Source organism: Pavona decussata, unplaced genomic scaffold (assembly GCF_977016875.1).
Source record: "Pavona decussata unplaced genomic scaffold, jaPavDecu1.1 SCAFFOLD_92, whole genome shotgun sequence".
Lineage (NCBI taxonomy): Eukaryota > Metazoa > Cnidaria > Anthozoa > Scleractinia > Agariciidae > Pavona > Pavona decussata.
In genome coordinates this window covers 2,441,641-2,455,000 of record NW_028145509.1, presented here as the reverse complement: position 1 = coordinate 2,455,000, position 13,360 = coordinate 2,441,641, and the positions used below count along the sequence as shown (strand labels likewise).

The window sequence follows — 13,360 nt, the reverse complement described above, 5'->3', positions numbered from 1 at the left end:
ATTTTAGGCTCCTTTCTCGTGATCTGCCTTTTTACTTATCCCACCATTCTTCAGTAAAATTTCGCCTCCTTTCCAGTGCTCTGTCTTGCTATTTGCCCCGTTTTTCTTCACTCTCGAGTCACTGATATTACGTCTGTTTGGTCGTGCTGTCAGTCGCCATGTTTCACCTCGAACTCTTCGCCAGCTTTCTCGTTTTTGTTCTCGCTCTCTTTGTCTTCTTTCCACGTTTACATAAATTGGTTTTCTTCAAAATTCCCGTTTTGTTTTCTAAAAGGCAGTTGGCCATGCAACTTCCTGCCAAAAACAGGCGGGTTGTAAGCTCAAGGTTAACTTGAGTGTGGCATTTCACATAGGCTTACATGGGGGGAGGACCTACGGAGGGACGTGCAAATGGACGGGCAGCGGCGTAATAAAGTCCTGGCTAAACAAGGAAACATTGTTGGGTAGGTAAATGTTCCCCAGTTTAGCTGGACGGGAAGCATGTGTTGCGCAAAAAAAAAAAAAAAATTGCTATTCGGAAACAAGAATGTTTTTTTTTTTGGCCTTAGCCCAAAGGCTAAAGGAAACATGTGTTTCCCAGTTTAGCCACCATGAAGGCAATGTTGACTAGTTTCCAGTGTTGCTAATTAAATTTTTTCCTAGCAACAAAGTCAGTTTTTTTATGCGCATGCGTGACCCTTTTTTCCGAAACAATGTTTCCTCGTTCAACCATCGGGGCAGCGAAACACTTTGTTTGCTTTCCTCTAATTCAGCCACCCCTGAAGCATAAAGAAACACTGTTTCCGGAACAATGTTTCGACAAGGGTTGTCCAACAATGCAAAGCGTAAAAGCGTACGCGACAATGCCGAAAGGTAGTCTGAGAAATACCCAATAAATTTCAATCAGAGCTCAGAATCCATAATACCTCGATCGTACAGCAAAGACCTGCATGGCAATCAATATGGATTCTGAGCCCTGGTTGAAATCTATTGAGTATTTCCAAAACTACCTTTCGGCGTTGTCGCGTACGCTTTGACGGTTTATTTTGACAACCATTGTCGAAACAGCTGTATATTGACTCAATTCCCAGTGCTTCGAATTCGCTACGGCGTTAGCAACGAACTGCCAGTTTTTTAGGGCAACGTTTTTTAGAAGCGCAATGATTTCCTTTTGATCTGGCACTCTAACGTCTGCTTTGCTACTCGTTCACAACATCACAAATTTCACACTAGTTGAGTGTTCCAATGAAACCATTTTGTCGATATTGAGAATCGCGTTTTCGTTCTCCGAGACCCAGCTGCAAAATTGAGATTTTTTTCCGATTACCTCGCACTGCTTCTTTTTTTCCCTGGCCGGAATGTGTCCAGTTTTCGACATTTTTTATCTCCAGTAGTTTTGTGGCGTTGACACTACAGTCGGCAAGATTTGCTTGACCCTTGGGACGACCTTTGTGTCACAATTTGTGACCTTTGTGCTCACAATTAAATAAAATCCTTCACTAAATTTTCTGATTTTTGTAACACTCGGTAGGCATACTCGATCAGAGAAACAATAGTTTTTTTTTGTCAGCAAAGATTCCCGTCTTTCGAAGTGTATCTGATAACATTGTACGTTTCACATGTTTGTTTATGTTGTGTTTCAATCTTGTCCTTGGTTTAATTTCCATTTCCATTGGTTTTAAACTCATTATCATACATTACTATACCCCAAAACAAAGGGAAATGAAAATTAAACCAAGGATAAAATTGAACCACAACATTTACGTTTGCTATCGTTTTCGGTTTGCGCTGATTGGTCAAATTCTGACAGCTAGGACAGCAGGGAGCCGCGGGGAGCATTGGGGGCGGCTTTCAAATTCCCGAGACATCGTTGCAAGCTCTCTCCTCTTCCCCCCCGCCCACACCCCCAAGAGAGCTTGCTCGCAGGCTATACAAGGAACACAATCTAAACGCGTCGTCCGTGGAATGATCGCCACTTGTGTGCATGAAAACACTCAGGAAGAGCAATATAGGTATATATTGTAAGATGCCAACCTTAACAAAGTTCACCAGGACTGACAAAGCATTCCTGAAGCGTTCTACGAGCCCTTCGAGATTCGCCGGAGAAAGATGAAATATCATATAACACATGAAGCCCGTACGTCGGTGCAAGTGAGAACCTCTGGCTTTATACATTTGCAAATAAATTGTTGAGGAGAAAGTATATGTGTTTACATTATCTTTGCCAACCAACGCAAATTCAGTTCAAATTTAGAGCCCAAATTTGCTACACATTTGCTCTACTGGCAAACATAAGTGCAGTGCTACGAGCCCTTCGAGATTCGCCGGATGATGGTGAAATATCATATAACACATGAAGCCCGTACGTCGGTGTAAGCGAGAACCTCTGGCTTTATTTTAGGAACGACAGCAGCAAAAATAGGACGTAAAACAAAGGGAGAGGCAAAGAAATACATTATTTTTGATAGTCCGACGGCAGTCGCGATTAAAAACCACTGGTTAACCTGCCGTTATATTTACGGCTCACGCGAAAACATATCACTTAATTCTAAACATTTTTAAAACGTGGACAAATTAAAATGCGTAAAAATTGCTAAAATTTTCAAATTTTGTTTAGATTTTCCGTACTTTTCACCCAAAATTCGAAAATTTTGGCAAAGCTCAAAACGAAAATATAAAAACTAAGACGAACAAAGCGAAGTAATCCCAACGGCGCACGGCTATTGTTATCCGTATTTGTTTCCTTTGAATAAAGACTGTATGCATAATTATTGTTGGGCTGTGCGGAAATCTTGCCGAAAATAGAATTACGAGAGAAAAGAAGTACACAGGAAAAGAAAACTATTCAAATTTACCAGCCGTTAAAGGAGGGCTGAATCTTGGCAAAGTTGTCGCGAGACAGCGGCCATTTCTCCAAACTGAATGAGAATCGAAATATATTCACAAAATACAAACAGAAAAACGGCTTGTTCATGGCGAGAAATCTTGCTGTGAAAAAATATTGTGGTATTTTTCATAAATGATAGTGAATTGAAGCAAAAATTTCCCCTGCTGGTTTGACTGGGATAAGTGTTGTACTTCGTTACATACACTCCAACGGACGTCACCGTCAACAGACCACTTGCCCTGAAGCGATGACCGTGACGTCCGTTGAAATGTACGTAACGAAATACAACGTTCAATGTCCAATTTTCCTTAAGGGGGGTCTTAACCTAAACGCCATTTTTTCGCCACTTGACATGGCTTTAATGGGAATATCTCGTTCACGTTTCAAGCAATCCAAAAAATCTATGCTCATCCCGTGAATCTATGTTGTGGGGCATTTTGCGTTGAAAAATTGTTGGGTGGTTTTTGAGTATATTTAGGAGGAGATAGTTTTTCTAGAAGGATTGGTAAAATAAAGAGAAATAAGAAATATTGAAGATTTCGTGAAGTTTTAAAATTAGAATTTGTAGTTAATAATTAATAGACGGACACCAAGCTACTCTACTAGCAACCTGGGGTGCTCTTGCGTGGGTATCAACGTCTGTTAGTGTTCCAAAAATCATTTTCTTTCCTCTATCCCTTCTTAAAACCTCTTCAGATTTCATTCCAATTTAAGTGTATTCCCCGCTTAACCTCTTATCGAAAGGGTCTATTTTACTCCTGATTTGGCTGCCAACAGAGGACAAAACTTCAAGGGTCGATAGTTTTGAATTAAAGCGAAACTGAAACAAAAGAAAATCATTTTTTGTAACCTCGACTTGGAAATTAAAAATCGGCCGATTTTATACTTTAGCCTGAAATCATCGTTCGACTTTTAGCCGCTTAGCCACTTAAGCCCGAGCTGGAGTACCTTATCTGGGATTTTCGGGCTTTAATATACTTACTTATCTGTTTTTTTTTTCAGTTCATTTCTAAACGCAGGAATGTAAATTGGGAGCTTGTCATGATCGTAACTTGCTAAAATTCTGGGACTATGGCACCAGCTTGCAATGTTTCGGCACGGAATTCAAAGATATCGTGGAATTCTACCCTTGGTTGTCGTGTAAGGCCGAGTAATCGCGAGAAGAACGATCAAGTAAATTATATTGAGACATGCAACAGAAAAAAAAAATACACTAACACTATGATTAGAACCGCTGAACTGAACGCTGACGATGATAAAACTTTACCTTTACCCTTTAAAACAGGTTATCAAATAGTGAACTTTGTCCTTGAAAATGGGATCTGAAGATGCCACCTGCTATGTACTCGGAACATTAACTATTATTATTACCTCAAAAAATAAAGCCATTATTCCAAGACACCTCATTTTACATAAACAACACTCAAAACAGTCTGTAACATACTTTATTCTTGTAAACAAGAGTTTACACTAAATATGCTAAATAACAGCCAATGTAGAAAAGCACTTTCTAATCCATCACTACTATGGTATAAATTTTATACATTGTTGTAAATATGTGTAATGTCAATCATTACACCACACTGGACGTCCCTTCAGGCTGAGGAGGAACAATGACTCGAATGGCAATGTCAACCAAGAAAATCCCCCTGCTTCTACCATGGTCCCCCAACAAGGTGCAGAACAAGGCGTACGACCCCAAGCCAGCAACAACCATCAAGCAGCAATAAGCTCAACCAAAGTTTACACTGCGAGAGCTCAAGTCCTGTTGAATGTAGTGCCAGTTACGGTTACAGTGGAGGACGGTAACTCCCTTTCTACGTATGCATTCCTTGACAGTGGGTGCACCGACACCCTCATTGATCGCAAGCTTGCTGATCGGCTTGGTCTGAAAGGGACTTCAGAGCAAATGGGTATCAAAACAATCAGAGGCAGTGAAGAATCAGTGGAGACTCAGCGAGTATCATTCACCCCCAGTCCTGCGGAAGAGTGTGGCAGTGACATAGAAGTCGATGAAGCATATGTGCTCTCAAATCTTAATCAAACGGAGCAAGTTTTACCAGAGACAGTGGATGTCAGCGAGTATCCACAGTTACAAGATCTGACCTTCCCAGAAGTTGATCTCCGTCGGGTGTCAATAATTGTAGGGAACAATGTGCCTGCTGCGCACTTGCAAAATGAAGTCAGGGTACCTCTGGATAACAATGGCCCCTATGGTTACCGATGTCCACTTGGTTGGAGCCTTGCAGGGCCTCTAACCAACAGAGATAGAGGGAAGGCAATGGTTAACTTTCTATCGGTTGGTCTTCAGCCTGAGGATCAGATAAAACGTTTCTGGAAAATCGAAGATTATGGAGCAACCAAGGCGAGTGACAAACCATTATCAATTGAGGACAGGCGAGCATTAAAAATCCTTGAAGATACTACCACCATTATCGACGGGCATTATGAAGTTGGTCTTCTGTAGAAGAACGATGAGGCTTAGCTACCGAACAACTTCACCCTAGCAGAAAGGCGAGCAGAGATGCTCAGACGGCGCTTAACTAGAGCCGGTAATGAGGAAATTGCGGCCAAATACCGAGCAGTTATAAATAAATAAAATAAAATAAAAAATAAATGGGAATTTCAGTGGAATCCACGGGGTGGCTCTTCTTTCCACTGTTTCCAGGTCGAATTGGAATTTGGAAATGTTGGTTTTTGTGGAGGGAGGAGAACCGGAGTACCCGGAGAAAAACCCTCGGAGCAGGGACGAGAACCAACAACAAACTCAGCCCACATATGACGCCGAGTCCGGGAATCGAACCCGGGCCACATTGGTGGGAGGCGAGTGCTCTCACCACTGCGCCATCCCTGCTCCCACGAGTAGTTATGACTGAGTACATCTCTAAGGGGTATGCTCGCAAACTTAACCCTGAAGAAGCAGCTAAGGAAATCTGTGCACCTGGTATCTACCCCACCATCCGGTGACTAACCCCCATAAACCTGGAAAGATTCGTATTGTTTTTGATGCCGCAGCTGAGTTCGCCGGAACCTCCCTAAACAAGAACCTTCTTCAAGGCCCGGATATGACCAATAGCCTCGTTGGAGTGCTACTGCGCTTTCGTCAAGGAAGGATTGGGCTGGCTGCCGACGTGGAAGCGATGTTCCACCAGGTGCGAGTGCGAAAGGAAGATCAAGACGCTCTACGCTTGCTGTGGTGGTCAGATAGCTACATTGAACCTCCAGACATCTACGTCATGGAAGTACACTTTTTGGTGCTACGTCTTCTCCCTGTGTCGCAAACTCTGTCTTAACAAGAACTGCAAGTGACAATGCAAAAGAGTTTAGCCCTGAAGTCCCTGCAATTGTCGAAAGGAACTTTTACGTTGACGACGCCTTGCCGTCATTCAGCAATGGAGACTCAGCAATCAGGGCAGCATCTGACTTAGTTGAAATTTTGGGACGTGGTAGATTCCGTCTAACTAAGTTTATGTCCAACAGTAAGGATGTCATGTCCGCAATACCTGTTGAAAGGAGAGCGTTGCCAGATCTCAGTCTTCACCTGGATGAATTGCCGATGAAAAGGGTTCTTGGAGTCCGTTGGTTTGTTCAAACCGATGAACTGGGCTTTGAAACCAAGAACGTAAATCGCCCTGAGACAAAGCGTGGAATCTTGTCTTCTGTTTGTTCACTGTATGATCCTCTTGGTTTTGTGGCGCCTGTGGCCCTCACTGCAAGAGCTCTCCTACAAGATATTTGGAAGGCAAAACTAGATTGGGAGCAACACTTGGAAGGGCACTTCTTGAACCAATGGAGATCCTGGACCACTCAGCTGTCATCTCTGTCTGAGCTACGCATCCCACGCAGCTACTTTCCTCCTGAAGTGGATGCAGCCAAGTGCAAATTGCAGCTACAAGTTTTCTCTGATGCCTCGGAAATCGGGTACGGCGCGTCAGCATACCTGAGGATTGAGGATCCAGATAGCTTTACCCACTGCTCATTTATCATGGGAAAAGCACGAAATGCTCCAGTGAAATTTACAAGCATACCAAGGCTTGAATTAATAGCAGCAGTCCTTGCTACACGCCTAAACAGGATATTCAGGGAGGAGTTAGACCTGTGCATTCAGGATACCAAGTACTGGACCAACAGCGAAATAGTTCTCCACTACCTGAAAAACGAGAAGCGTCGATTCCAAACTTATGTTGCCAATCGGGTGGAAGAAATCAGAGGAAATTCAAAACCAGAAGAATGGAATCATGTGCCAGGTTCTTTGAACCCAGCAGAAGATGTCTCACGAGGTTTAAACCCCTCAGAGCTAAGCTTAAACCACCGCTGGTTACGGGGACCTGAATTCCTTTGGCAGCCAGAATATCTTTGGCCTAATGCAGACCTGAAGGAAGTCCCAGACTCAGCCCTGGAATTGAAGAAAGAAGCCCACACCAATCATGCCGATATAAATACCATCTTCGCTTCTTCAAAGGAAAATGCTGTCCCAGAGAGTTTGGCAGTTGTAACGGCCAAGGAGGTTATAGATCGGATACTTAGCAGTTGCTCTAATTGGAACCGACTTAGGCGTCGAGTGGCATGGTTGATCCGCTTCATCCATTTTCTGCACGACAGGAAGACCGTCCGGAAGGGTCACTTGATCTTAGAAGATTACGATGCCGCTGCCACCGCAATTATGAGAATTATCCAGCGATCATCCTATCCTAAAGAGACCAAAGATCTAAAGGCCAACGGTGAAGTGAAGTCATCCAGTAGCATAGTGAGTGTTAACCCGGTGCTTGACAACCATGGTATCCTGAGGGTAAAGGGACGTATAGCACACCCGCCAGTCACTGATGCTGCCAGAAATCAAATAATTCTGCCAAGGGACCACCCCGTGACAGCTATGATAGGTCGCCACATCCATGAGTCAATTGGTCACCTGGGACGCGAGCACCTTATATCCAAGGTAAGTGAAAGGCTGTGGATTCCCCAGATCAGAGTGCTGACCCGTTCTATCCTTGGAAGATGTATCCTCTGCAAAAGGTTAAATGCCAAGCCAATGATTCAGCAAATGGCACCTCTCCCCAAAAGTCGCATGATGGCTTACAAACCTCCCTTTTCGTACTCGGGCATGGATCTGTTTGGGCCTCTGTATGTGAAGCATGGAAGAGGCACGGCGAAACGCTGGTGCTGCCTATTTACCTGCATGAATACCCGTGCTGCTCACCTCGAGTTGGTTCAGTCAATGGGCACGGATGACTTCATAATGTGTCTACGAAGATTTATTAACCGCCGTGGTGAGGTGACTGAGATAAGATGCGACCGCGGATCGAACTTTGTTGGAGCGGAACGAGAGTTGAGAGAAGGGCTTGAAGAGTGGAACTAGCAACAGATTGATAGTGAGTTGCTTCAGCGAGGGTGTAAGTGGATCTTCCAGCCACCTACCGCCTCAAGTATGTCAGGAGTTTGGGAGCGTCTCGTGCGTAGCGCTAAGACTGTCTTGAAGGCAATCCTCGGGACACAAGTAGTCACAGAACCAGTTCTTCAAATCCTTTTGACAGAAGTTGAAAGAGTGCTGAATGGGAGGGCCCTCACCGCCAACCTGCAGCCACTCACACCTGCGCACTTTCTCATGCAGAGGAAATCCATCTGCCTACCTCCAGGCGTCTTCGAGAAAGCAGACCAGTACAGGAGAAAATGGAAGCAAGTCCAATTTCTTGCCGACCTGTTCTGAAAGAGATGGGTACGGGAATACCTACGGACCCTACAAATCCGAGGGAAATGGCGCAAAGCCCTACCTAACTTGAAATCAAACGCCTTAGTTCTACTGTTTGATGACAACGTACCAAGAGGTCATTGGAACCTTGGTCGTGACCTAGAGGTTTACCCTGGACCTGATGGAATAGTGCGCACTGTCAAAGTCAAGACCAAGGACTCGGTCTTTATACGACCAATACAGAAGCTCTGCCTGTTAGAGAATGACCTTGAAATGGTTTGAAGAAGGAACCAAAATAGACTTTGGGCATCCTGACCGGATTGTCCCAAGGCGGGCGGAATGTTTGGTCTAGAATTTATTGAACAAACTTGGACGTGTCATTTTCTTTTGTTGTTTTTTGTTGGACAATTCGTGTCGTGTTACATAAGGTCATCGACACTTGGTCACACGATTACAGTGAGTTTTGCCTTTTCGCACGTGCTCAGATCGTAGCGTATTTTGTTTTCAAAGGATTTTTTCTGTCGGATATCCAGCACAGAATGTAAGTAGTCTCGTCTGTAGTATTTCTTTATTAGTCGGTCTTTAAGTTTATTTGTTATTTGTTTTTTTTTTTCTCAGTTTTCACCGTTCATGACGAGCCAAAAATAGCTTTCGATGCCACGAGGTTGTGATGATTATACGAGTGGAAATTAAAGCTTACAAACGTCAATTTAACGCGTCGAATTATTGTGCACACCCAAAATTTACAATACCCTGCAGGATAATCTAATTACAGCAGAAATCACAGTCTACATACTAAACTATTGACAATGTTAAAGGTTTAGCCAACTTTATGGACACCCATTTTTTAAGTACATTTTCTCTTTTCTTGAGGGAAAGCTCATACTCTTACAAACAACGGTTAATACGGACAGCAGTTCTTGCCTGTGACCTGGCTTCAAGATGAATTCCAGCAAATCGAAGTAATGCTGTGCTAATAATAATTATAATAAATAAATGAATAAATAAATAAATAAATAAATAAATAAATAAATTTAAGTGTCAATATATTTAGCGCAGAGCACTAATTGGGGACACATTCCAGATCGAATTGAAATTTAGAAGTTTTGGTTTTTGAGGAAAGAGTAAAAAACCGGAGTACGCGAGATAAAACCTTTTCCTTGTAAGGTCAAGAATCAACAACAAATTCAACCAACATATATATGATGCCCAGTCCGGGAATTGAACCCGAGCCGCATTGGTGGGAGGGGAGTGCTAACCACTGCGCCATCCCTGTTCCCCCAATAACTTCATGGAGTGTCAAGAACTCTTAAAGTCCTGAAAACCGCTAGGTGTGAAGTTTATGACTTAAAACAACAGAAAGTAGAGATAAGGCTTAAGATTTAAAATAATAAATCCCTAAAACTATCATAATATATATCCTTATAAAGGAAATATTCCCTTACAAAAAAGGTTTTAAACGAAAACCTGTTGTCTATCGGTGGGGATATAGAAGTGTATGGAATCAAAGAAACACTGGGTTTCTGTTAGGTCCTTGAGTAATGTCATTGGTTGATTCTCTCCTTCGTGGGTATTAGCAGCAAAGATAATTACCCGTTTAAGAGAACGTAGAAATAAGCTTTAGGAGACGCTGCTAACTTCGTCGCTAACATTTTACTTCATTGACACTTATGGAAAAAAATGATGATAACAAAGGAACACCCTAACATTATGCTATGATCAAATTTCCCTAGCTGTTTCAACTCGTAGACTTCGTTTCTTTGTAGTAAGCCGGTTTAGTCGTTTTTGCCAATTACTGCATGTGATTAAAGATTCACCTAAAGCTGTTGCTTGAACTCTACTTAGACCAGAAGGGGTATTTATCCAGAATAAGTATTTTAAACACGGGGAAAAGACATGAACCTGGGAGCAAGTTAATATGGTCCGTTATTCGTCATTGATTTTTATGTTACCATGGCCAGTCCATGTTTACTTTCTTTACTGTAACTATTATGCTTCTAGCTTAAATCAGTTTTCTTTAGTGCGTTTGATTACCCTTCGTTTAATGTTGGAACTTTCTTGAAGCTTTAGGGAAATCTAGAAATCCTAGATGGTAGATAAAAAATAACCGTCTTTTTGCCACATCATACCATGTCATCGAGCGTTTGCTGTTGTGGAACCACAAAAAAAAAACCAAGACAAAACAAAACGAAACAAAACAAAAAAAAAGAAAAACATGTTTGGAAGTACCATGTATGCTTAAAGTGTCATTGTCATAGTTTTGATAGTCTTGGAACTGGGTTCCTTAATCCGTCTCCCCTCCAAAAGACTCTCAACGTCTTAAAGTTTGATTAATCAAAGGAAATAATACTTTCGACATAACATAACATTAATTCAAGATGAGGAAAATAAAATCAAAAAACGGCATCTTGGAAAGGAAAACTAGAGGTTCCCTAACTAAAAAAGATTTAAAAAGATACAAGCTATGTACGAGGTATATAAATTCGTAAAATATTCAGAACACTGATGTAAAACAGCAATCAATGGGTAGCTGATTCATATTAAGGAAGCATTTGTAGCATATTGTGTAAAAGACAACTTTGGCCAACAACAGAAATTTGAGAGGAGGAAATGTAAAACAGTCATGTTTCGTCCGCCTTCCAATATGTCGAGCCTCTCGATAACTTATCGGGCTCGAAAACAATTCAATGTGTACAAGGTTTCTTAACCAAGGTAATTTCAACTGAGGTTAAGTTTTATTATCGAGATCCTGGGGGATCTTTCCATTGCGCTGAAACGTCAATATAAAGTCGTACTGCCGTCTCAAAATGACGGTTTCTGATTGGCTCAAAGACTGTCACGTAAGCATGGAAGCACGGCACTTAAAAGGGTTCGGCGCGCCCAGATCAAAATTTTACCTCTGTGAATGAACATGCGACGTTGGATGGTGTTGTTTATTTCTTTTCATTTGAGTTTACAAAGCTTCTGTCACTGTTCAAGGACCACTTATAATATATATATATATTTTTTTGGTGAACATGCACTATGAGACAGCGGATACAGCTTTTTTCTTGAAGGTAAGCGAAAATTCGATGAAAAGAAACTAAATTTACTTAATAGACTTTCTTGAGTGTGAAATCGGCCACGGTAAATAACAATTCAATAAGCTTAAATTCCAAAAGGATCTGTTTCTTTTCTGATGTCTCTTATCCCTAGAAAAAATTGCTCCTAGAGCTCTGCTGCGTTCTCTTTCATGGCTCAGGTCTGTCAATTTGATCTTCTTGTCGTAGCGCTGAACGGCAGACTCGGTAATTTTTACAATATTCTTCGCCGCTTGGTCTCTATCAAATTTCTAAATCTCCACGGCATCTAAGCTAGGATAACAATGCTCTGTTTTCGTTTTTGCATACTAGTATGGTTGCTCTTTTTATTCTTGCTTCTGGTTGTGAGGTTTATTCATCATTGTTTTCATGTTGTTGTTGTTTAAGCTTATATCTCGGCGGTAACACGTTTTCCATAAAACTCCCTGGTAAAATGTCCAAACCTACTAGCTCGTCTATTTAATCAATGGTAGGTGCTTTATGGACATTTTCTCTGTTTTGACATAAAAATTAAAGCCAAAAATTCAAAAAATACGCCCCGAGAAAAAAAATTTGCGCACGAATATTACCATGGCTACAGTTTAGATGAAGTAAGAATTTCGCTTACAACCAGTGCACGATTTGTACTTTATCGTTTACTCTCTGCAACAAAATGTCAGTATCGCAAAAAAAAAAAAAAAACTAAATTCGATTTTGAGATGGCAATACTACTTTTTATTGACGGCGTTGGGAGAAAATATATTCCGTATTGAGCGTTGTCGCTTCGCGACACCGCCCAATAAGGAAAATATTTTCTCCCAACTAGCCGTCAATATAAAGTCGTATTGCCGTCTCAAAATCGAATTTAGTTTATAGTACTTTTTCAAACGCTTGATTTTGAAATATTCATTACTTTATGGAACTCAGATAGAAAGTTTGTTCTTCAAATTTCTATTTATTGATTAAAAAACTGCTTATCGGCCTTATGGATTTGCAGGACATTTGTCAAGCGAGCCCCAGGCCGTTTTTATTTGCTTTCGCAGAAAATGGGACTTTCTTTAAGTCATCCGTCTGCGTGATTAGAGCTCCGTAAAATATAACGAATGATGTTATCTATTGGGAAGCAAAGAAAGTTTAATCGGGTGCCGAAAGTAGGTCCGCGCTTGCTTTGGTTTTGGTTTACTTGGCTCTGTGATTGGCTATGAAAATTTGCGTCACCTTTTTAACTGATTAGTTACGAAGACCAAAGCTGACTGACTGCGACTTACTCGTATGCGTTTTCCCGCGCTCTAACCCGTTTGGCGCCAGTAGCATGTGCTTGAGTCAAATTCTGGTTGGTTCATTGTGCTGCTTATGTATGTTATGATTCGCCAAAGTAATTACATAACTTTGGTTTGCTTTCTATGACACTGAATTGAAAGAGTAATGTCTGAAATAAATAAACTTAGAAACCTGTCAAGGTAAATACGCATTGAAGAAAAATAAAGTTATCTGATAAATGAGTATTGTTTACCGTGTTGCTACTACTAGTGGCTAAAATTGGCGAGACATCCCATAGCCTTGCAGCAGTTAACATACCCGTGGCCGTGAGATCGAAAGCAGCATTTTTGTACTGATTCTCTATCCCTCAAAACCTGATACATAATGAAACAAATTGAGGATTTGCATTATATTTAGAGTTAGAACTAATCTCCTTTATACGCACACCATGAAAGTGCACTTCCTTTAGTTATCACACATGTATTCAAC

The 13,360-nt window shown here is 41.5% G+C and overlaps 1 protein-coding gene across 1 annotated transcript in view; it reads left to right on the top strand.

Annotated features, from left to right (window-relative positions):
- The first annotated feature begins 6,094 nt into the window (after nucleotides 1-6,094).
- LOC146473851 (uncharacterized) overlaps nucleotides 6,095-13,360 on the top strand; it is an 82,836-nt gene continuing 75,570 nt past the window's right edge. Inside the window, exon 1 of the mRNA XM_085117875.1 lies at nucleotides 6,095-9,370. Coding sequence (XP_084974001.1) covers nucleotides 6,336-8,222 — 1,887 coding nt within the window. The 5' untranslated portion in view covers nucleotides 6,095-6,335 and the 3' untranslated portion in view covers nucleotides 8,223-9,370. The remainder of the gene's footprint in view (nucleotides 9,371-13,360) is intronic.